At 32.6% G+C, this 25,891-nt stretch overlaps 1 protein-coding gene across 1 annotated transcript; it reads left to right on the plus strand.

The window, feature by feature from the left end:
* The first annotated feature begins 399 nt into the window (after nt 1–399).
* On the plus strand, nt 400–25,143 carry LOC132699757 (uncharacterized). The gene is made up of 3 exons (XM_060666639.1): nt 400–487; nt 24,188–24,301; nt 24,547–25,143. The coding sequence occupies exons 2-3, from the start codon at nt 24,194–24,196 to the stop codon at nt 24,778–24,780; spliced, it is 342 nt and encodes a 113-aa protein (XP_060522622.1). The 5' UTR covers nt 400–487; nt 24,188–24,193; the 3' UTR covers nt 24,781–25,143.
* Nucleotides 25,144–25,891: the final 748 nt, after the last annotated feature.

A 25,891-nucleotide genomic window follows, 5' to 3' on the forward strand; every position in this document is an offset into this window, starting at 1 on the left:
CTAAGTAACATAATTATTTTGTGCAAAGAATTTCTTCTCCTTTCGTTTTACTTTCTCATGTACAGAGCTTATTTCAGATTCGTGCTTCTAAATTCTTGATCCCTTTTTGTCTTGCTACAAATTGTGTACTTCTAAATTTTATGTTTGCTTAGAGCTCTGTAAGAAAAATCAAAGGTTGCGGTGAACTTAAACTTATTTAATTTTAAACGTGAAAATGTATTGCTGGCGTAGGGTTTCTTGAAAAATATCATCTTCGTCCCACATATGGACACCAAAAATTAAAATGGCAAAGCGTAGGTATTGGATGATAAGGGAACTTCGTCAGGCGCGTTCACGGCGCTTATTGGTTGACGTCTGCGGGCGTCTCGACGCTTATATAAAACGGAAAATCAAGCGCAACGTGTTCGCATATTCGCACGTAGTGAAACGCAGCACAGAAAGCAACAGGGGGTTGAAAGTGAATTTTGTGACAGGTTTCAGATTAAGGGTGAGTTTGAAGCTTTACCATTTTTAGAGAAAAGGAGTATTTATTTTATGGCATCAAACATTTTTTTAGAGCCATATCGGTTGTTTCTGGACTAGGAGAATGAAACAAAAGTCATTCGTAAATGCGCTTGATACGAAATTTCCACTTTTTTGTCATTTGTATTGTACACGAGTCAGTGAATATTAAAGTGGTCAGGTCGTCATTTTTCTGCAAGTATTTTTACTGTTAAAAAATCTGACTTACTCCTTATTTGCTTTTCAGCAACTCATATTTTCTTATATTACTTAATAAAATTACAAATTAGTTTTTACAAACAGTTTAAAAAATACTTTACTTTACACGCCCGCTTGTTTGTATTTGATATTGCCAATTATTTGCTTTCTGGTGTTTGTTTATCTACTGAATTATTTATAAACAGATATATAATCGCAATTTTGTCTAAAAAAAGTATTATTTAATGAATTTTCCTATATGTCACAGGGTGATTATTAATTATTGGTTTTAATGTTCATTTAATTAATTTAATTAATGTTGCTTAAAAAAGTTGTTTTACAAAATTGTTTTACTTTTTTAAAAACACATGCATCGATTACTTCAAACCAAAATATTTCGGTTGGTCCTAGCGGCTTCTACTTTTTTTCCAAAAATGTAATTAAACAACTGATCAGTCTTTGGTACCCCCTAGAGATAAGAGCTTAATTAAGAATAAATTCAAATTTCAGATCCAATCCTCGTTGAGAAATCGGTATTATTCAGAAATTATGCAGAAAAAAAAAAGAAACAAAAACTTCGACAACACGTTTAGCAGTAATTTTTTTCCTAAAAATACTTGAGAAATCACCTTGTGAAATATCGAACATTTATTGAATAACACGCAGTAAGTGGTTTTTAAAAATTTAAAAGCATTATCATTATTATTATTATATTATTAAAAAGCTGCAATTTTTTTGCTTCATTAAATCTGATAAAATTAAATTAATACACATAGCATATATAATTATAACATATAATTATGCAAATGTTTTTTAAGCTTTATAGATAAACAGGAGTTCGAAATTTTTTTCTTTTACCAGTACCGTGAAAAATACTCATTTATTTAGTATTTGGAGGCACGTTGTTGCCGAAACAGCTGTCATAAACGAGTAAATAAATAATTCGTGAAAATCTGAACATCGCTTTAATTTACCTTGTTAAATGGATTTTCATTAAGCTATCTCAGCTCAGTTCAATATAAATGTATCCCAATAAAACACACTAATTTTGAGAGGAGAATCCAAAAGTGAAATAAGATACAGCGGTGCGTCCTTTTTCTAAAATGCCCAATTATGCTCTGATCTCCATTTGGTTCCCAGAACGACGCGACGACGACATAACGCACAATATAAATAAATATATTTTTCATGGTATTTTAAAAAATATTTTAAAAATTTGAACGGTGAATTTCATGTATAGTATGCAACACTTTGAGTAGTTAAGCTACTATGGTTCGACATGTAAATGTTTAGATTAAATGAATATCCAATTTGAACAAAATGAAAAACAAGCCTCATCTAAGGGGTCAATGACGACCGATTTTCTTACGTTCTTTGTGCAAAACCTAATTGACAATGAGAGAAACGCTGATTTGATCCACATAGGCAAAAATGGGGCTGCCTCGTTTATAATATATATAAAATTTTCTGTGTCGAAAGCCGGTGACATTCAAAGCGACAATACTGACGCATTTTCCGACCTTTCTCTATATCAGCGCAGATGTCAGTCGCATCTATTGCTATCAAGTACGCGTCGATGTTGATTGTTCTTAGAAGTTCAAACATGCACAGCAGTAAAATGGGTCCTGCTAATATTTTGTGAAGATTTTTAAAATTTTATTATTAACCGGTAACACTTTGCGTAAATGGATAAATGGATAATGTGGAAATCGTTACCATAAATGGTTTGAAAGGGTTGATCCTCCGTAGAAAATTTGTCATTAGGACTATTTAAAAAAATTGATTGAATTTTTCTCTTCGCTAACTTTAAGGTAATCTCAATGTTTCTATTATCGGCAGAAACGTTGTTTTAGTAGCATGCTTAAAAAAAAGGTAGTTTAGAAGTGTTTCCCGGAGCTTCGAGTTCTCAAGTTTTCCAACCTTCTGGACCTTTCCCTTATGAAAAAACATTGGGCCTCTCGCTTACATTAGTAAGTAATCATAAATCAAAATGGGCCCCTGTATTGTGAACTATTACAGCAGCAAAGAAAATGGGGCCGCAAATTAAGTACGATTTTTCGTAGTTCTCTGTTTACGTCATATAGTTAATTTTCGTTTGTGATGGCGTCGTTAATAATGGCGAAATTAAAACGTAATTTTCTGATTCTGAAGTTTTTATAGCTCTACCGCGATATACAACTACCACTCATATCTTATCACCAAAATTAACTAGAATCTCATCGTGACTAATTCATGAGAGTTTCGTTTCGGTAAAATTTAAAACAGCTTTGGAAGTGCCTCGTGCAAATTTTCATTTCAGCATACATATTCAAATTTTAACGCTGATTTTACCTTAAAAGGCGACTCGGAAATTACTCGACGTTTGATAAAATTGAAGCGGATTTACAAAAAAATTGGCGTGCCAATAAAATATTTATTTGCGTTGCCCGAGGGGTCGTAGACAAACATATTTTTATTTCAATTTCGTCATAAATGTTGAAAGAAAAATTTGCACGTTAATACGAAAAGGATGTTCTACGGGGTATAAAAAAACGGCAAATATGTATTGACAAATTTGGAGTTGTAACAATTTAACCTACAGGTATCATAATTCATGCGGGATATGTTGCATAATATGGAAGCACATAACTTTTATTTTTCATTTTGCCGAGGTCAAAATCGTATAAATCTCTGGTAATGTGGCAGGGGAAATATCAAGAAACCCCATTTCTCTTCGCTTTGCAATATATCCTCTTATTCTAAGGGACCCGAAACAAAAAAAAAAGGTCAAACCGAAAGATTATGTAACAACCGGCAAATAATTACAATATTTCTGCGTAGCCTCAGGTTCTTAGGAGAAGAATTGAAATTACATCGTGTAAATGAAACGAAATGTTGTTTATTTTGGTTGAAGTTGGTACATTTGTTACTCGGGGATATGAAGAATTGGGGGGTGGGGGGTGTCTAGGATGATTATTAGCCTCTTCGAAGTTGCTTGACATATGCTGAGCCTGTCGACCGTCCTGTCTATCCGATTTTAATACATAATAAAATACCTGTTAGTAAGTTTTTCACTTGTTGTAATGATTGAACATTTAATTTTAATAACCTGCTCTTAAAATTTTAGTACCATATCAAACCATAAAGAAGAGAAATATAAAAAAATTAACCACCTCGTTCATTGTTCGTCTACAACTCGATACGTTTTTATCGATACTAAACTATACTGTACGGATTGCGGATTTGCTCCCCCTTTTGTAACGTATTGAGAAAACTAAACATGTTTATTATTACATAATTTTAGTTAGTTTATTTATTTTTTTAGGTATTTATTCATTAGGGACACTACAGGCGAATCTAAACGGTGTCTACAGGGTTACATAACACATACAAAAAATTAATGAGGTATAGACTCTGATTGTTTTTAATTTAATCAAATATGAAACAAAAACTGCAAATCATTAGGAAGCTTTTACAGGTATAACAGTATCTATAAGACTTTTAGAGGTATTTTGTGGTCTAAATGATGTTATATATCATATTTCCAATTCTTACTATTCCAGTGAGTGGACAATTTTTTTGCTGAATTAATACGATCTGAATATTTAACGGAATTTAATGAATTTTATAGCTGCAATTGACAATAATATAAAGAAACATTATATCCGCCATCCTTCTTCTATTATCTAACGGGATAATATTGAAGTGTACGGGATCAGGACTCAAATGGAATTAATTTTTCTAGTTTGCTTTCAACCTTTTCGAAGCGATTTATGTAGACTCTGTACTTTTGACTCCAAACCACACTATCAACCAAAACAAATAGTTTGGCATATATATATTTTTAAAAACAAATTGAAAATGAGTACAAAAAGTCTGGAGTCTATCAGGGTCGCAGCTGCTGGGTGCTCAAGCTAAATAATGGAATAAGAAATAAACCAGAGACAGAGAGAGAACAACAGAACAAAGAACTTTCATAACGAATATAAAATAGTTTCTTATGCAGAAAAAAAACATTTATGTTTGCTATTTGAAATACTGAAAACAAAATTAACCTCTTATTTAATAAAACAAAAACTATACGCTACATATTTACATTTTAATGACAAAAATAATAAGTAATCGATTGACTGGAACGTACTCCTAAAACATTAACAAATTATAGATCCAATTATTATGGAACATATTTTACTATTTTTTTCTTTAGCAAGTTTTTTGTGCTCTGGATTTTACTGCAGTCTTTAACTGCCAAAACCGAATAGTGCTAATTCAAACATTCATCAATCATTCAATCTGTTCCTAACTGTGCATGGGATTTTCATTAGTCGAAGCTACTATATCTGATATCTGCTTATTTGAAATATGCATTTTTGTAACTAATCTTTGAAATATTATCTCTCCCAAAGAAGTAATACCCGCCCCTTAAGTTGGGAGTTGATGCAACAAAGATCAGTGCTGTTAACATATTCAAAATTTATCGCACACTTAACTTTAAATTACTTACCGTGTGGCGCGATTAGTTCTAAATTCCCGTCTAACTTCTTTCGAGATTCAAAAAGTTCGTGCATTTAGAAGAGGCAAACGAAGTATAAGCCTGGTTACCCGCTTTATCATTGTTCACATTGTTTGAAACTTTTTACCGCTCGCTTCACTCCTCTTTAAGAAAATTGACTCGGTCTATAAAACCTAATTTTGTCTTTTATTATGGGATAAGGATACTGATTTTTGCAACTTTTATCTGCTTTTATTTCAAAACGATAAACGTCATATATCATAATTTACGAAAGTTTTCCTTCCACTATTGCCGGAACTTATATATTATAGTAAATTATAAAAGAAATTTGATAAACGCCACTTTAGTCACGAATATAATTGGTACATTTTCCTAAAACAGCACATTGTGACGTGTGTTATAGCTGTTAGAATTGACAAAAATAAAAATACTATTGCTCAAATCGATCTAAAACATCTGACCAGTCCCAGATCCATGATTACAGTACCGGAAATGTTCGAAGTGATTCGAGACCGTGGGTAAGGAAGCCGGCCCACACTTTCCGAAAGGTGTATTTTTACGTATGGAGTAGAAAAACATATAATTTAATTGGTTTAATTAATGGAAGGCTAAAAAGAAGAAAAAGATTGAGATAAAAATAAAAAAAATCAAATTTACAAAATTTAGTAGTGAAAGATCAAGACATAAACTGATTATCATATCAAAGGTACCACGAAGTCATAGACTATATAAGTTTTGCTTATGATTATTTAGTCCAATTTGGAGTTTTTTCAAACTCAAATCATTTATCAAATCTTAATAAAACTCGAGCTTGTGGTTTGATACAACAAAGAACATGCTTATATCCCCATGAACTTTTACTTTTTTTAATAGAATGAATAAACAGAAACTAAAATACTGGACACTGGAAATGGGTAAACAAAAGTTATGACCTACTTTCAGAGGCCAAGTACGTTTTGAATTTAAAAAACAAATTGTTTACAAAAAAATTAATTTTTAGGATGTGATTTTTTCTCAAAAATGTATACAACTAGGAGGTAGTAATCAATTTTTTCTACTCCCGTCTGTAAAATACCTAATTATCCTCCGATCTAGCGTGCGGGAAGCGTCACTTTACCACGTCAGTTTTGTTTCCCATGAATCCGAGCCACTTCGGACATTTCCGGGATTTTACCGCACGGATTTGGGAGCAATCGGATGTTTTCGGAGATGTTTCCCACGCTTTGTACTTTGATGTTTGTCAATTCTGACGGTCATGTTAGTGAATGTATTCGTGTTGTTTTGCGATAATGGACCCAAAAACTAACGATCGTAGAAAAAGTATAGTATGCAACACGTTCTGTAAACTTTTTAACTCACTCATTTATTAAAAACTCGCTCCGCTCGCGTCAAATAAACTCATGAGTCAAATGCCGTTTGCCGCACTTGTTGCATAATATACTATTTTCTACTGCTGTCTGTAAAATACCTAATTACACACCGATTCAGTTTCGTTTCCCGTGGATCCGAGCCACTTCGGACATTTCCGGGATTTTACCGCACGGGTTTGGGAGCAATCGGATGTTTTCGGAGATATTTCTCACACTTTGAATTTTGACGTTTGTCAATTCTGACGGTCATGTCAGTGAATGTATTCGTATTGTTTTGCGAAAATGTACACAAAAACTAACTGTCGTAGAAAAAGTATAGTATGCAACACGTTCGGTAAAGTTTTTAAGTCACTCGTTTATTAAACACTCGTGTCAAATAAACTCGTGAATCAAATGCCGTTTATCGCACTTGTTGCATAATATACCATTTTTAAACTTTCACTGCTTCCATTTTAACCAATAAAACGAGATAGAAACACATTTTTGACGAATAACAGCTAATTTTGAGTAATCCTGCATATCCTTTTTAGAACGAATACGTCAAAATTAATTGATAGCAGAGGTTTAAAAGCAGACGTGAAGAAGCGAGAAAAAAAAACTGCATTTTCCGGTGCGGTCCGGTCTTTTACAGTTTTGTAAATATGGACCTCTGGAAATATTCCACAATTTTCTTTATCCTTTCGTAGTGTCTATTTTTTTAGCAGTGTTTATTTTTTGTAGTTATGGCATCATTGGGTATCCTAAAATTAAGTAAAATTTGAATTTGTAGATTTCCATGATTCTGTGTAAAGTATTCTCATTAATGTTCTTGCTCTAGCTGAATTGATCTTCAAAACTGAAATTTAAAATTTTGCAGTTGTTCGCATATACTGTTATGCAATAAGCTAGCTAAAAGATTGATTGCTAATAAAAGACCGAACGTCAAATTTACTGACGCAATGCGATCACCCCCAGAGTTGTGGCGGACGTAAAATATGATGGCAATAACACTTTTGCAGCGGCCACACACCGAGCGTTTCTGGAATTCGGAATCATGTAGTTTCGTGGCGAGGCCGCCGCGCCATTTTCTTCCCCATTTAACCAGCATTGCAAAACTTTTGCCAAAACAATTACGACCACACCAGAAAGTGCGAGTTCACTGTGGGACATTTTATGTATAGTGGGTTTCTAGAGTTTATTAATTAACTTTCTTAAATATTATTCAATTAAAATGTTCAAATTTTCACAGTTATTTATTACTTTATGACAGCTGTTTCGAGAACACTGTGCCTTTATTAAATATAAAATATGACAATATATTTTAAAGGAGGTAGTAATGGATTTTTAATTAGGGTTATAAATTTAAATTTAACAACGGAGACGCCTTTAAATCCAATTTGTCATTAAGTTATAGATTCGAATATCTCATTTTATTAATCTCAATAGCTTCCAAAAAATTTAGTTTTTGCTTCTTGTTTCATTACGTAAAATATCATTTTTATACGCCCTTTTATATTCGATAATGCCTTTCTTAGCAATATACCTGTTTGCCCGATATAAATGTTGAAATTGTATGCTTTTGAGTTTTTCGTGATTTGGTTTCATTGTTTTTTAAAAATTTCTCATTGATGTTTTCAGTTTTAAAAACAAATTTAAGACTAAATTTAGATAGATGTTTCGACATTTTCTGGCTAGGTTCTCCTATATATTTTATTGTTTTGTAAATTTAGATAGGATAGATAGAGTTATAATCTTATCTATCAAAGAGGATTCGTAACCATTGTTAAATGCTATTTGTTTTATAATATTTAATCTTTGATACAAAATTTTCTGTGGAAAGTGGTATATTAAGCAGTCTGTGGATCAAAGAATAATAGGCAGCCATTTTGTGTGGCTGAGGGTGGTTTGAATTATTATCAGTTACTAAGCCCGTGTGTGAGAATGGTAAATTTTATACGCGTTTGTATGGAGTTAATATGACTCAAAAAGGACTGCAGTTTTCTTTACGTTCCAGCAAAAAAATCTTTTACTCAGAAGATGTTTATGTTTGATATTTTTCTCATTGACCTTGAAAATTTCTGCAAGTAGTGGGCTAAGCGGGTTTCCAATAATTAATCCTTCTTTAGCAATATAAAATTGACCATTAAATTTAAAATAATTTTGGTGTAAACAAACTATTAAACTATTTAATCCAGTCTAGTCCAAATTTTGTTTTGGTATTGACATTGACATTCCAAATTGGATGGCCTAACAGAAATAGTTCGAGAACTGACATCTCTAAAATCATCTGTCAATTAAATTAGGAATTAATTCCTAAGATATTTCAGTATACAAATGGCCCCCATATAAATAAATTTAGATGGAAATAAAAATTTGATATTTTCGAATTTTAAAAGAAGTTTTCTGTGAAAATTTGCACGAGGAAGGCAAATCCGTAATTCAGAACTGCCATATCTGTTAAATCTCAAAGATACGACTACCCTGATACGTTTTTGTCTCACTGGGCATAAATTTTAAGTCCAAAAATATATTTTGAGGCTTTTTAAAAATTTAAAATTACAATTAAAATTTAAAAATCGAAAATTATGTTTCCTTTTAAAAACCTTAAACAAGGAATAAAGTATTTTAGTAAAGTCATGTTCTGTATAATCATTTATATATTAATAAATAGTTCTTGTTGTTTTTTTTTAATTTAAGTCCAATCAAATCACAATTTAATAATAAATAATAATAACCTAACTGGGGCATTTTAAGTACTCTAAAATATTTTATCTAAACTAACTTGAACTAACCAGAATCTATTTGCTAAGAAGAAACACAAACTTTTATATGGCGATTTTACGTTTCAATTAGACCTTTGACAGAAAACATCTTAAACTGCTTTGGAATTAAAATATGGAATTTTTCGTTTAAGTTTACATTGCTTAGGAAAATAGTTCTTTCTAAATCCTTGAAAATTAACAGATATCACCAGCATGAATCACCGATTCGGCTTCCTCACCCAAATTTGCATGGAAGAGGTCTTTTAAAATTTGAAAATAGCAAATGGGTAAAAGTCTATTTCGAGATACTCAAAAGGATGTATATTATAGGATTTAATCTTAAAAAATTTGTACATTGATTTTTTTTGAAATATGGAAAAATTCCAAAAATATCGTACATGATGAAAATCTGAACAAATATTCAATTTTTCATAGAAAAACACCTTCTTGTTTAGGACTTCTCTGTCGGTTTTTAACTTATTTGCATTTAAAAATTTTTATGTATATTTTCTGTTTTTTTTTTAAACTTGAAAGACGAAAAGGTACAGGGAGCAACAAAAATCAATATTTAACGATAACAAGTTTAGTAACACAAAAAATTGTTCAAGATCTACGTCAATACATTTTACAATACACTTAAATGTTTTTGAATGTCAAACAAAACTTTTCTATTATTTCCAAGGGTATTTAGGAATTTAAGTGTGACAATATTGAGAAGGCCAGGTTTAAAACTGTTTGGTGACTAAAGAAATTTACTTGTTCAGTCAATCAACCGATGAGGAAACTGTTTATGTAACAACTGGTGCACCATGGAGAGTGAGGAGTGGTACATCTGCTAGGAGTACGATTTGTACTGAAGCAAGTTGAAATAACTAGGTCTAGTTATACTGACTGGCCGGAGAATCGAGCGCCATTTGTATGAGACATATTAAACTCAATTATACCATTTTGTTTTCTAGTTTCTCTACTCTAGTTATGAATCACCCTGTAGAAAGTGAACCATAATAATACTAATATCTTGACTATACCAAAACGTGACTGTAATTGAAATTAAAAGTGAATAAAAGGGTAATAATAAATCTCTTGTTGGGTTGTGAATTTCTGCTCTTTATTATGATGGTGAACGATATATTCAAAACAATCAAATAATTTAAAATAAACGAATCTTAGCTCGGTAAAAGAATGCAAAATTGATGCTGAGTTTTAAAATATGTCACACAACGCCGTCTTAGGTTAGATTAGATTGCCTTCGGAACTAATGCAAATTGGTGCCAGTTGAGCCTCTAGTTAATTTCGCAATTAACTGACAAAAGAACAGTTCATTAACAACAGTCATGAGATCTATTCAATAATTGCGCGGACCCCTAAGGTGTTTTCCGTCTCCGACGAAAGAATTGCAAATTTGTCTAAAAACTTACCAAGAATTTGTAATCGACTCGTTGCCTGCGTAGAACGAAGAGATAATTTAATTTATCATTAGGCATTAATTATATATTTTGCCTTCGTTCGAGAACTATCACTCGCGTTTGCAGTTTATGTTATTATGGTTACTCAAAGACCGGTTTCAAAAAAAGGATTTTTATTAGTTTTGACTAGTTTCAGGTATTTAAATTTTGACAAGTATCGATAAATATAATATTCATAATCTTCCACAGGCTACTGTAATACTATTTGCAAAACTTCTGGATTCCTGCCAAGGTTTTTGCTGAGTCGAACATCAGAGCTTGACTGAAACTGGCTCGCCTTTTACTCTGTACCTACTTATATATTGTTTGAGGGGGCGGAGCTAAATGAGGGGCATAGACACCGTCTAGGATTACATGAAAGAGCCTTAAGACTAAGGCAAATAAACGCATCAGCACTTGCTGCACAGAATCACGAAGCCGGAAAAATTTTATTCGATAAAACTAAAATTCTTGCATCTCAGAGTCTATAGAAATCTATAAAAAAGCTAATAATCTTAACCGCGACTCAGGTCTTTACCTGTCACCAATATGGGAATCAGTAATCCTAGACGGTGTTTATGCCGCTCATGTAGCTCCGCTCCACTTAAACAATATATAAGGAGGTACAGAATAAAATGCGAGCCAGTTTCAGTGAAGCTCTGAAGAATCCAACAGGATGATTGGCGAAACGTTAGCAAGTTCGACGCAGAAGTTTTGTAAAAAGATATGTATGTCATTTTTTTGAAATTGATGATGAATTTGATTCAATCGGTGTTATCTGTTTATGGTATCATTAAACAAATAGGCAATGCCAATGGCGATCAAGACAGTCATGAAAAATACTACATAAATGTGACAAAAACAATATAACTGCCTTAACAATATATAAAACTACTAACCGAAATTATTGTGGCTTTAATAAATAATTTAGAATGAAGTAAATGAATTGAATTAGTATTGCTTTTATTTTTATTTCTGTTTCGTTTGTCTAGAAATCTTCGATATCCATTGCAGGCTGAAGCATCAAATTTCGAATCAAAACGAATTTGACTTAAACGGTATGTTTTTCCCGGAGAGGCTTTTGGGGCAAGTGCCATCAATTATTTTGGAGGTCATCCTCTGTAATGTATACTTTTGCTGCAATGTCGTCGTTTCCGCCTACACCATCACTCTCATCGTATCACATATCGTCATCGGGAATAGGTAGTTTATATAACATTTATTGAAAGGGGACATCGAGTACAAACTCTGGGTCACATTTCTCAAAATATTAACTGATATATACCATATAAGAATATTCAAATGACCGAAATGTAGGATACAATTTACCAATAGCAATTAAAATTTTAGATAAATAGTCATTTACATCACTAGTTGATACTTATTTATTTAGGTAGGTGTCAACTTGAGATTAAAACTCTCGAAAGTCACTATCGAAAGGAGATTATCTGAGAAAGACTTGCTTGTGTCGACAAGCCATTTTTTGTTAATTAGTATCATAAAGAAACCTTCGCCCTATGAAATACATAGTGTAGTATCCCAACAGAAAAAGGAATCCAATAAATATTTCCTGACATTGCCGTACAATTTAAAAAAGATTCTTAAATTGACAAATAAGATTACTTTTTTTACTATTGTTTGAATATTTCAAAAGCTAGCAAATATACTCTAATAGAAATAATATAATACCTATCCAAAAAAGTACAAAAGCTGAAACAGCCAAAAATTCTTTTTTCAAGCAAATAACAATACAATACATGAATGTATCTAACAAATAATTTGTTCAACATTATATATGTTACAACATGGTTGACGCTCAGAAGACTAGCAGAATTCAACATGATTGGAATCCCAGTATACCAATTACGTCCTTATATGACACATAATATTCGTTAAAAGTAATACCCAATTACTAAAATCTTTTCAAGTACATCATTATTTTGCAATTTTATTTGTTATAATTTTAAAGCTAAAACTACCCTTTCTATAACTTTATTAGCTTTAATGCCGAGGTGTTGCACACGGTAGATTTGATTGCTTTTTTTTTCAGTTTCAGATATTATCTCGCGTGGATTTTTAGGAGCCATAGAAAAAGATTGATTGAGAAATTTTCTACAATGAATTGATCGGAAAATATATTAGGAAATTTGAAACAATTTCAAAACTATAATTTTTGGCATAGTTTTGCTTAAGTTTTCTTTGAGTTTTTACTTTAATGATATCTAATATTCTCATGGGTTTTTTCAATTGTTTCAATTTATGCCGAAAATTTACAAAATTCCGTGCTGCTCCAACCTCGAAAAGAGGCCAAACAAAAAAACAGATAAACATCCAATCTCCCCCAGGTCTGTTAAATTGCCTGTAAAGGCAGTTCAAAAAACAATCGAGTAACGTGAAAGCTTCGCGTTATGTACCGTTGTCAGAAATTAACACGTTAGACTTCGTCAAATTGAAATTTGGGCATGTTGTCGCCAATTTGATACGATGGTGTACAATTCGTCGCTCTGATTTCTGATGCTTGGCTCTAATTAGCCCTGGGCCCTTTATTACCGCACCCTCGTCTCGATGTAAATTGAATTAGCGGAGGTACTGTGAGTAATTTAGGATAATCCGCGAGGAACAATTATCCATCATTCCTTTCCGCGGCGATCATTTTGAATTACTTGTGACTCTTCTGTTTTTGTCTATGACCTTGCTTTGGTAGAGATCGACATGTTATAAGAGTGGGTAAGAATAGGTATTATTAAAAAAACTCGAAAGATGGTCCATTCTGTCTTCATGGTATTCAAATCTAAGGAAAATTAAAAAATACATATTTTCAGTGAAGAATAATACGTTCAGTTTTCAACGGGGATGTGCATATACATGTTAACTCTTAGGTTCGTTGACATTACTCAAACCTTACATTTCCTAAGTTCTTTTAATACCGAACAAAGTGTTTTTTCTTCTTGGTACTGGAAAAAAATCGCTGCAGATATTATATTGGCATAACTACAAACTTAAAAATATACACAAAATGTAGCAGTAGTAGTAGTAGTTTAGCAAGTGTGAAAACCAAGCAAATCGTTTGTTATAACAAAAACTGAAACGTTGAATTTCACCGTATTGTTTCTGATTTATTAGTTGAAACTAATTAAATTATGTGTTTAAGGAAAGGAAAATTAAAAATTTAGTTAATACATAAGTTTGTAACATTTTGTTACAGGCTAGATTTACCCCAAATCAGAAAATTGCTTTTAGTTAAATATCCAAGTTTAATCCAGCGGTATTAATTAACATAATTTTAACAGGTACAAATAATAGGCATATACAACTATAAAAGGGATAGTATTAGTTTCATCTCCTCTATATTCCAGCTCACGCCTCGTCTTTCCTTCTCGTCCATGTAAACACAAATGGTGCATGCGCCAGTAAAACACTAAAAAAAGAAAACAATATAAACAAACGCAATTAAGGTTAGAACTTTCAAAGTCAGAGCACTCTCGCGTAAAGTAAAGGAAACCAACTTACCTATGTTGTCTATGTTGTCATGCTGCGTTGGATTGATGCACTTGATTCGGCATTTTTCCCCAATAAAAATCATCTTTCATTCACGAAAACATTTTAATCGATCGCAAGCCAAATGTTAATCAATAACGTTCAATTCGTCCGGAAGTGACCAGAGTTGCGACCGTCATCGCCAGGGAATATCGAATCGATTCGATGTTTTTCCTCGACCAATGAAATCTTTTTGTGTTTTTTTGTTATTTTCAATATTAAAAGAAACAAGCTCGTATCGGGCTCTTTTTGATCTAAAACGCTAACGCGGATATAACCCATCGGAGTTTCGCACCCATATTTTAAGGTTGATTCAGTTGCTATCACGTTTTGTGGATTTGAATATATTGGGTAACGCGAATTTGAACAACTTCGATAACTAGCGAGGAAGGCCACTAACAACCTGGTAAGTTATCTTGAAATTTCACTTTTTGTTCCAAATCACATGGTCTCTTCTGGCGCGGCATGATGTAACTGGGTACTTAGGGTGGTTCTGCGTCCTTTTAGGCCTTTTATTTCCGCGCACTATAAATGGTCCTATCAAAATAATAAGCACTAGTTTGTTCGGACATCCAGCGGCAGACATTTACTTTTGTCCATACCTCCAAGAAGGTCGTCTAAGGTGAAAAGTTCGTGTCTCGACGACCTTTGAAACTGAGGACCGTCCACTCCAGAATATTCTAGACAATCATGCTGTTTAACATCCACCAGATGAAAATAGAGCAATAGCACTAGAATTTGGTATTTGTGAATAATTTTACACTGTTCTTAAGCGGATTGATTGATTGATTTTGAGCTTTTGTGTATTACATGCTTGTTATGTGACCGGCTTATGTAAGGATTGAGCGCTCAAGACCGTAAAGCTGAAAAGATTATTTATAACTTTGGTAGCTTATGCTTTATATAACACCACACTCGTACTTTTGGTTTTTCCTCTTTTTCTTTTGGAGGCTTTGTTTAATAACAATATACGCTTGCTATTAACTTAAGGACTAGACTTTTTTTTGTAGCTAATACTCCTCCTTTCCCGTTTTGTAATAAATCAGTTTTTCACTATTCGAGGAGCTACGTCCGGTGAAAAACGGGTGGCGCCAAAATCTCTCTAATTTTGCTTACGTTTTACCCACCCCCTCACCAACTGGGTGGCCAAGGCAGAAATAGGACGAACTCCTCAACTTTAAACAACTTTCGAGTAGTGAATCACCGAGTACAATTATAGTCTGACCACCCTTAATTGAATACCTCAATAAGAGTCTACCTCCCCGTTATCTTTTAGCATTTTCTTTCAAGTTTTTTTTTTTTAGCCAGTCGAAGTGCCAATTTAGGGGGTTTTTCTGGGAAAAAGTTTAAATTGCTTGAATAGCTTGTCAGCTGCTAAAACACTTATGATCATAATATGAAGATAGTTGCAGCAAACTTATTCGAATTTAAGAAAGAAGTGATTTTTCTACTTTCTTTTAAAGCCAACCGTTTTTTTATTTTTGAAATTCAATTTAATTTATTTTTTAATTTAAATTGGTATTTCGTCACAAATTAGCTTCTCAATATTGTAGTTTCACTTACTCTCGGAGAAATGGTATCGGTTTAAAATGGAGTCAAGGTTATACATTTCACATACATAAATTCGGACTGTCTTTTTCTTAATGAATTAATAAAATCCAAAGGATAAAAGTTCGACGATCAAGCTGGTCCCTCGACTACGCCCTCATTTTTTATATACCTGTAACGGCTAACCGTTTTCTATAAGCCTAGGTCTTGGTAGGGAGAGATTAAGGGAATCAATAATTACATTTTTTTGAAAAAGTGCAGGTTATGTAGAAAGTTTGTTGCAGATGTCGAAGATTGGTTTACTATGTATCGTCATGCCTTAAAATTTGCACATTCCAAAAGAACAAATTATTATTTAAATGTGTTCCAATGCTGAAATATATAAAACTAATATTAGCTTCCTCACTATAAAAAATTAATATTATAAGAAAATACATCTGCATGGCGTGCCAATGAACTAAAACACTAACCTTAAATATTTGGGATTTAGTTGTATTGACTGATGACTATTAGGTTTGCTTTCTTGCTGCTATATACAAAAAAAATAAAAGGGAACCAGAAAAAATATTTTCGACTTTTATTTTTAAAATTACGATACATAAATATAAAAAAAGAATAAAAAAAACACTTATTGTTATTCACATTAAAATTTGGTTTTAATTATTTATATTTATTTGTTTATTTTATCGCGTCAGAAACCCGTCACATTTTAGTCGGGGATCTAAAATCACAAAAAAAATTAAGTGACTGTCCTAGAAGGGATAATGTTAGTGGAGATACAGCAAGCAAATTAAATAGAAAAATATACAAACCAAGCATGCCGGCTAAACTTGAGTGACGTATTGCTCATAAACAAATTTTTGCTCGGTTTCACATGACTTCACTTACGAGTCGAACTAATATCAGGGTGGTTGTGTATTCAGTGTGATTATGTTAACATTTATAACAAAATTGCCAGTTGATCATTTTCCCGGGTTTATCTGAGATAAAATATTAAGATCGATTGATTCCTGTACTGCAAGATTATTGGTTAACTAGGCGCAAGTTCGACGCTAACCTCGACGCTAATGTGTTGTTGGGATATTGTGATTAGCGCGATATTACATTTTATGTTTGTATTGTCATATACACCGCGATAATTTAAAACTACTTTATTGCGACTTTAATACATTATCATGAGGAGGCGGGCGTGCATAAGATCAACTTATGGTGGTGATAGAAGTAAAAAAGTAAAACACAAGAGCGTTTTTTTTTTTATTTGAGAAATCGTTCTCATAAATATCTTTGGTAAAAAACTCCCTCAAAAATATTAATTTGTAATTGGTAAACTAGATTCAGGCATAACTTAAGCAAAATGCTGTTTATGATTGCAAGATTTATGAAGTATGCAAGTGCAAACAAAAGTACTAAAATTTCATTTGTTCGGTTGGGAGGAAGAAAGCTATTGATAAATGGAATGAATCACCGATATAATAAGAGCAAAAGAAAAAACGAAATTAATCATGTAGGTTTGAATTATTCAAATTTTTTCGCAATGTCGCACTAAAATTCCCCACAGAGATAGATAGGGGGCTCCATCTAACCAAATACAGCAAAACAACGATAGCCTAGTTTCCTGAAGTGCCCTACATAATTAGATCTTGTGCAACATGCGTTAAGAAATTTTTTCCCAGTTGTGATAAATAAAGAAAGGTGTGTTATCGCTCATCCTTGTATAGTAAAAAGTGTAGAAATATTTTCTAGGTACATTCGGATTTATTTCGAATCTCTTCCAATTTTAATATTATAAAGAAATCAGTCACGTGAGAATAACAAAAAAACAAAACACAAACAACAAAGGCAGGTCGAAACGAAGACTCTACCTATAAAAGTATCTCCGTTTCGTTTTTCTCCGCTCTGTTAATTTGTCAGTAATTAGAGGAAACAAATGACGAACTGTCACGCCAATTTTATTCCTACAAAATTAACTACAGCCGGCGGAGTATATATATATTTAATTTGGAAATAGGAACGATTATCCTAATCAGCTTTGATCCATTTGAGGCAGTTGTTAATTGGCACTTGCATTCTCTCCTGCTCATTTTAGCATTCCTGTGGTCAATTATGAAGTGCATTCTGATGGCCGTCGCATAGACAAGATTGGAATTTCACTTCAGGACAGTCCAGTCGTTAGAGATCTGAACCGTTTCATTGTACCAAATTGCAGTGTATGTCAAAAATTTGATTTCGTGTAGCTCTATTAGCCCTTTTCCTTAAAAAAAAGTGTGGTTAAGATATTTAACGTATGAAAATCGTTATTAGGAAAAGAAGAACCAATGAATGGGACCATGGCATTTCACTCGTGTTCACCGCAGACCATAAACTTTTCATGGTACTCTTCTAATTACCACATCTACCGCAATGTATCTCCAGAAAGATGTGATAAACTATCGGCATAGTTACACTATCAATTCGGTTAGTGTCTGAAACTTTAATTTTCAGATAGCAAAAATCAAAGCACTGCAATATATTCATGCAAATAATTATGGGTTCAAAATTGATGGCCTTTATGCAGGATTGTGATCTCCTAAATAGTCACCAGCACTGATATCTAACTTGTTGTTGATAACTGGTTTAAAGGAAATAAACTTATACCAAAACAAAATAAAACTAATGTGATTATGTTTTATTTGTCCTGACAACTTAAACTTTCACGAAACAACTTGAGATAGAGGATCAGAACAAAATTATTTGGCTTTATATAAACGATTTTTTATTATTGGCAAAACATATTAACTCTAGATGTCAAGAGCTTGTGATATATAGTATAAAAATAGTGTCATCATAGTATGTTCAAACTCTCAAAATCTTGTACCATGCTAACTTTGAATCAGTCCTGAGTTATCTTCTGTGGCAGTAGCGCTAAGATACAGAAAGTTTTTATAGTTCACAAAACCATGGTAAGAAGATTAAGATATATAGAGGTGCTTTAAGGGAATTAGGTATACGCGATGTATATCTATGAATGCTTTGAATAAATCATCACTTCAATGAAACAAAAGCTTCAAATTTTTTACATCCATAGCACAAACTGTAACTGAAATATATTAGTAATATAATGTAATGTAAGCTTTTGGAGTCAAACTTGTAATCTTATAAAATGGTTATTTTTTGTGATATCATTTCATTTTACGTATTTATTAATTTTGTGGGTAGTTGCGATTTGAAATAAAGAAATATTTTAGTAATATTATATTATGGTTTTAGCTTACTTATCTATTATTCCAAATTAGAAAAGGATATCGCTTTACCGTCAGATGCAAGCCTTTGAATAAAGTAGTTCAATTCGGATAAACCAATATTCAGCTGTTGCATCTAATTACATTTTTTGTTTGATTTTAAGATTATGAATTTTTGGACCAAACATTAATACGATTTGCATGGATTTCGACCAAAAATTGAACAAAAACTATATCCACGATAGTCTGTAAACGGACAGTACAAATTGAATATGCCTGACCGGATTCAGTTATCTGTCCGAATAAGGCCACACATCCACGTCGCTCATTTTAAGGGTTATTCTGGCTTGTGTTCATTGGTGAAAAAAGCTTTTATTGATTTATAGTTTATCGTTTCCAAGTGGAAACAAATAAAGAAGCGAATTGGCGGAAATAAAATTTATCTTCATGTAATGCCAGTCCGAAATGTCTTTCGACATCGTAATAGGAGGTTGACCGTCGATATAAACAATAGGAAACGATTTATCTACATTTCCGGTGCCGCTTTACGGTTTTATATTTCCGTATTGTCCTTCGAGATCTGGTCGTTAAAAGTAAAATTTTGAAATTTAAGAGACCGATGATAACAATGGGGCAATGAAAGCTCTCCCCAACAAAGATTAATGAATTCTATACTGTGCATGTCAATAACAAACATTTCAGGTGTTTCTGTGAATGACCCAGGAAATGACGGGTGTTGAATAAAAGGGATTTCTTGCACTTCTATTGTTTTTATTGGTTATTGTCACATCGTTTGAAATCGAACTGCTGTCAGTTAGTAGCTCTGGCGGACGAGGAAATTCAAGGATGTTCCGGAAATACGCAAATGAAAAACTTCGCAGTCCTGACCTTGGTGATTTTGCAATTTGACCCGAATAGACCTGTCTGCACATAACTGTTTTTTGATTAACACTGGTATTAAGTTGCGTTTAGATTGAGATGGATAGTTTTGGTTAATTTCTTCAGTGTCTTCAGTTTTTTTGGGTAAAATGATGATAAACTTTTATTTCTTGCTGGGACCACTACACAATTAATTTCATGAAGAGTATTTTGTTAACTGAAAATGTGTAAAATTTCCAAGTTTAATTTTTTTCCTGTGGTTGGGCAACAGCACATATCCAAACTAACTTAAAAATAACTGCCCGGCTTTTATGCTAAAGTTGTCTGGTTAATTAATGAATCTACACAACCTCAACCAATTTTCGTTTCAAACTCTTACGAATCAACGAACGTTGTAGAAAAACTGCGCCATATTGGAATAATCTTTTATGAAATTTAAAAGAAGCAACACGAAAGTTTGAAAACCGTTCGAATTGTTTAAGGTTAACTAAAAGGGGAGCCGAGTTAGAACAAGTTGAAAAATACAATTAGTATTGGGAAAGTATCCCAACAATTAATAATTTAATATGAATAATTTTCAAATATACGTGTTTCTAAATATAATTCTAAAAATAGATTATCGTCTCGCAATTCTGGGTACACCATATGCTCTTGGCCGAGACCGATCCTTCTCCCTGGCTCTGGCGGTGACAAGCGTGTCATTATAACTAACGTCAAAAAACCACTTCACTTCTCTGTTTCCTCTCTGTCACGGGGTCCACGCCACCTGCAAATAAATAACACAAATTCCATCGTTTCTTTGATAACTGTACAATTTCGCGGGAATTAAATAATTTTTGTTTTTTTGTGCTATGTGTAACCCACGATTGTGTGGTTAAACGTGTATATGGAGTCGTTAGAATGTGGGTGTAGAATGGAATTTCCACTTCTATATCCCTAAATCAGTATCAAATTTCGAAATAAAGTTTTTAGGACAGTAATTCCTACATTATATAAGAATTGTGCCGTTAATGAAAAACGAAACGTTGTTGAGGCCATTTGATACTGGAAACCTGATCGCAGATTGGTTCACAATATCTCATATATCACAATATTATGTCAATGTGGTTACTTATGTAATGAGTTTTACAAAGCAGATAGACCGCGACATAATCCCCACTTCCCTGAAAAGGGTATGGCGAATAAGAGTAGTTTTTAGAGAATTGCTTATCTTTCAATTGGTCGCTGTATGCAACTATAGGTTCAGAATTTTGTATTAAGAGAAAACATAGGACAACAGTTTTTGACAATAATTATGAGTTATCTCTTTTAATAATTATGAACAAACAGTTTTTTTTTAAATAGTTACGATGTGATAAAGACATTTCATACTTTGTTTTCATTACAATTATTCCAGTAAGGGATGGATTTGTATAATGTATAATACAACCACCAGGTTAGAATTTTGCACTTGATGCAAACCTTGGAAGTCGCTATTAAATCCCCTGAGCATAGTGGCGTCGGTACCAGCTCCAGTCTGGTTTAAATTAGAAAAAAAATACTTTCTTTCGAAACTGCTTAAAATAGACTTGCATATGCATATGGCCGTACGAAAAATTTAGAGGTCCTTTATTTAGTAGATTTTCTGACAGGTCAAACTGAAACTTTAAGACTATTAAGGTATTTTTGATATATATTATTCTTCATTTCATCGTGGAAAAACTTAGCCCAACTCAGCGTATATAAATTATATAAATTATTCCTTGGTTTTACCACAATCAGAATTCTGCAATTCTGTTATACGTTCCTAGCCTGTCGAGAAAACTATTCACTTAGAAAATTTTAAATTCACCTTCGTACTGAAGAAATTAGATTAGAGCAGCAGCAAATGTAAGATGCATTTCATTATGGAATATATCTAATAATATACTATAAATTTGAATTTTTGCTTTTTTTCTTTTTAATCTGTGCAAACTTAAATGCATTGCTCATTATAATTAAGGTCGGAAATCTTATTCTGTAGATTCCCAAAGATGAACTTGATGAATGGGAGATTAAATTTTGCTGAATGCTTGGGTTGGGTATTATAACCAATCAATTATTAACCAAAACTGATCTTAAATAAAGGTGAAACGGTTCAGCGAGTCTTTTTTCGTCTTCGCTGTTCAGTATACTTTCGACGTCCATTTTCTTCAGGTTTTGCTTTGAGCAAAGCAACAATAAGTAGGTTTTGTGCAACGTTATGCCGTTCCTAAATCACCAAACTATCAATCAGAATGTTGCATCCTCCTGTCGAGCGTAACGATACATCGCGTTGTTGACAGGAGCTAAATTAATCCCGATATTGATGAAAGCAGTGGGGCAGTCGTACAGCTCCGCTCATAGGAGATTGAATTATCATTTTATATTACATATATTACTATTTTTAAATAAATATTTTACTGTAAACTGGTTACTGAACTATGATGCTTATTTTGACTGAAATCAACCCTAACCAAAATTAACATATATCATTGTTCTGCTACTAATCCTTTTTTTACATATTTGCATAAGTGCAAAATAAGCCTAATATCATAAAATATGAACGCTATGCATATATTGCCACTAGACCCGATTTAGTATGAGTAATTACTACTACTAGAGACTACTATATATTTACTACTATATATTTAGTTCCGCCACTCATCCACAGATGGAAGCGCGGTTTCAATTTTATAGTATATGGCATATTGAAATTTTTTGTGGGTTTTAGTCAATTTATTTTGACTGGCTTTAACTCAATTTGGGGAACAGCTTATACAACTATATATAGGGCGTTTATCAGAAATTCGGGCATATTGGCTGTCAAATTTACTTCTCATGGGTGACGGGAAATGTTTATATTATAGCAGAAACAGTACTTTCTAGAATATACTCTCACAAAGTAGTAAAACTGCGTTACGTATTTTACCTATGATTCGGGATGAGTTGTGCGTTCAAATATCTCAAATCTACCCATCAGATAATAGAAAATAAGACTAGTTTGTGTATTAAACAATTAACCAAATATTCAAAATCGGCCGTAATACGAAATCGTGACGAAAGGCTACTTATCTTATTTTTGGTGGTAATTACATCATTTTGGCTAAACTAAGAAAGAATATATTATGCAACAAGTGCGGTAAACAGCATTTAAAAAGTTTACCAGAAGTGTTGCATACTATACCTTTTCTACTACCGTTAGTTTATGGGTATATTTTTTTAAAAAGCAACAAGAATACACGTGGGAAAGTGACGCTTTCCGTGTATGATTAGGTATTTTACAGAAAAGAGTATAAAATAGAAAAAACTTTTTTTTTCGGTTTTCACTTGATTTTTCGACTTGAAGAAATTTTTTTTTGGGAAATACGCGTGTATAGCTTTTGTAGAGCATAAAATTTGCTACAAAAAGTTCCTATGCGTACATTCTCCCCGACCAACAGCTTTTAAGTTATAGAGCTGTGAAAATAAATGTTCATTATAATCGATATCAAATCATTTCTAAATTAGGATTTATTATTTTTATATTAAATAGCAATTAATTTTAAACAAAAGAACGCTTTATTTGAGTTATTATATGATTCAAGTTTCTAATTTCCAAAATTATTTTGGAATCGAATAGAGAAAATTAAAAGTCAATTATTAAAAGAAATTATAAGTAATAATTAATTATAGACATTTAGACATGCTTGTAATCCATTGACCACTCTAAAATTTAGTGAACGAATATAAATTTTAATTAATAAATAATGATATATGGAAGTGTAATTTTTTATGTTATTTTGGAGTTTCTGTTGAGTCAACAGAAACTTTTTGCATCAAATTTTATGCTCTACAAAAGCTATACACGCGTTTTTCCCAAAAAAAATTTCTTCACGTCGAAAAATCAATTGAAAACCGAAAAATTTTTTTTTCTGTGTTATTTAAATAGGAAAATGAATTATTAAATGAGCTAAGCCGCTATTGCACTTAAAGCCTTTTACCCGGCGGCATAATTTTTTATTTTCTATAAAGTATCAGATCACCCTAATGTAGAAAATGTGTTTATTTCCTTTTTTTTTCTATATACTCGTCATTTTTCAAATTTTCGCTACACGTAGAAACAAAAGCTGTACACTGTACAAGCTGGATTTTCGTCGTTTATTACCTTTAAAGGCTTTAGTTTCGAAGGGTACATAAAGAAGATACGTAATGAAAAAACTGAGTCAAGAAAAACCTGTCTCGACCCACACGTTTTTCATCGAAATGATTTCGGTTTCAGACTAACATGCAGTACGAGGTATCGCAGCTGATTGTGAAGATTTTCTTCATTTTGACGGTCTTTTCTCTGGTAGCGGCCAACGCCAGACCTCCACATTTTGGTGACACTAATCAGGTAGAAGCCAATTCTTACTTTCTTAGTTCACACACTTTTTAATGTAGAAGATTTTTTTATTAAAAAAAAATAGGCCATAACGAATGTGCATAGATACCAATGGACGTGCCTGAGAAGGAAAGGGGCAATATAATCTGATTTTTTATTATTCCTGTCTTTATTTGTAATATTTCCATTAAAGTCTATGTTTTTTTTTAATTTTGTTTAGAGCCTGTGATATAATTAATAATACAATATATTATCAGGCGATTTCGCAAGATGCGGGACAAGAAGCGGTGTCCAATTTGGTTGATCCCGGCCTTAAACCCTGGCAGATGGACCTCCTCGTTCAACGAATGGGAGAACTGAATCAGCTGAGTAACCAGCTAAATGGACAGGACTTTAACTTCGATAGAACTCTGAGGAGCGGCAACGAAATCAAGCGCCAAAGCCGATACCGTCTCTGCTACTTCAATCCTGTCAGTTGCTTCAAAAAGTAGATCTGGCTCTCTATAGAATTTTCGATCTTTATTTTAATTCTCTGTTTGAGCTGTGTATCTCCACTTGTCTTTTAGTCGACGCGTCTGCCAAAATGCATAGACATACATTAGTGCGACATACACATTTAAAATGTAACATTCTTTTTCGGTGTATGCAGCTGAAAATTATATATTCAAAAAATTCAAATCTTAAATTTATTGATGTTCAAATACTAGTAGATATTTATCGCTGTGTTTTAATATCCAGAAGTAGAAAGCAAAGTTTCAAGAAAGTGAGAGAAATTTCGCCTGACGATTTTTGAATCTTTGCGTTTTACTGTTTGGTCAGATAATATATCTATGTTTCAAGATCGTGACATTGATAGATGAATAAAATATAAATTTAAGAAAAGAAAGTGTAGTTATTTCAGTGCACTGTGTTTATCCACCGGTCATAAAATTGATTCTCACTATTTCAGTCTTAGTAAAAGTTGAGCCGTTTTGAAATCGAGAAAATTACAATTTTCCAGGAATGGCAATTTGTAATTGCAATTTTGGAGAGATCCTGGTCAGTATATTTATTTATTACCCTGCTTATCTAAAATTTAGAAATTATGTGGAAGAAAATGAAATATAATGAAAGATGAAAATAAACTGAAAAAAAGCCTTTCGAAAAAGTAAAAATTAATTATTTTATTACCGTTTAACCGACTTTGTACCTCTTACTGCTAGTGAGATCAGCAGATTTTAGAGAGTAAACGAAAAATACTCAAATTTTTCACTACCTTTGCTTCCTACCAACGTTCGGTTCAATCGACGTATATTCAAAGTTGGTGGACCAGTTAATTTCGAACTGCTTTGATAATTTTTTTTTAAAACTTGTTATTCTAGTTCTTCCAACACTTATTAAACTGGCAGCGATACTTAATTATTAAAAAATTTGCAGCAAAGTAAAGAATATATTCTTGTTCAAACTTATAATGTGTCTTGATTCCTCTTACATGATTTTTGGATGTTTTTTGAAGTGTATATTGCTGAAAGCTTCTGCAAATCGTTTTATTTACATAATAACAAAATAGCACCCCCGCTTCCTGAAAACAATTGATCTGCACGTTTACCTCAGAAGTCCAAG

Source organism: Cylas formicarius, unplaced genomic scaffold, assembly GCF_029955315.1.
Source record: "Cylas formicarius isolate icCylForm1 unplaced genomic scaffold, icCylForm1.1 PGA_scaffold_3__17_contigs__length_32017465, whole genome shotgun sequence".
NCBI classification, from domain to species: Eukaryota; Metazoa; Arthropoda; class Insecta; order Coleoptera; family Brentidae; genus Cylas; species Cylas formicarius.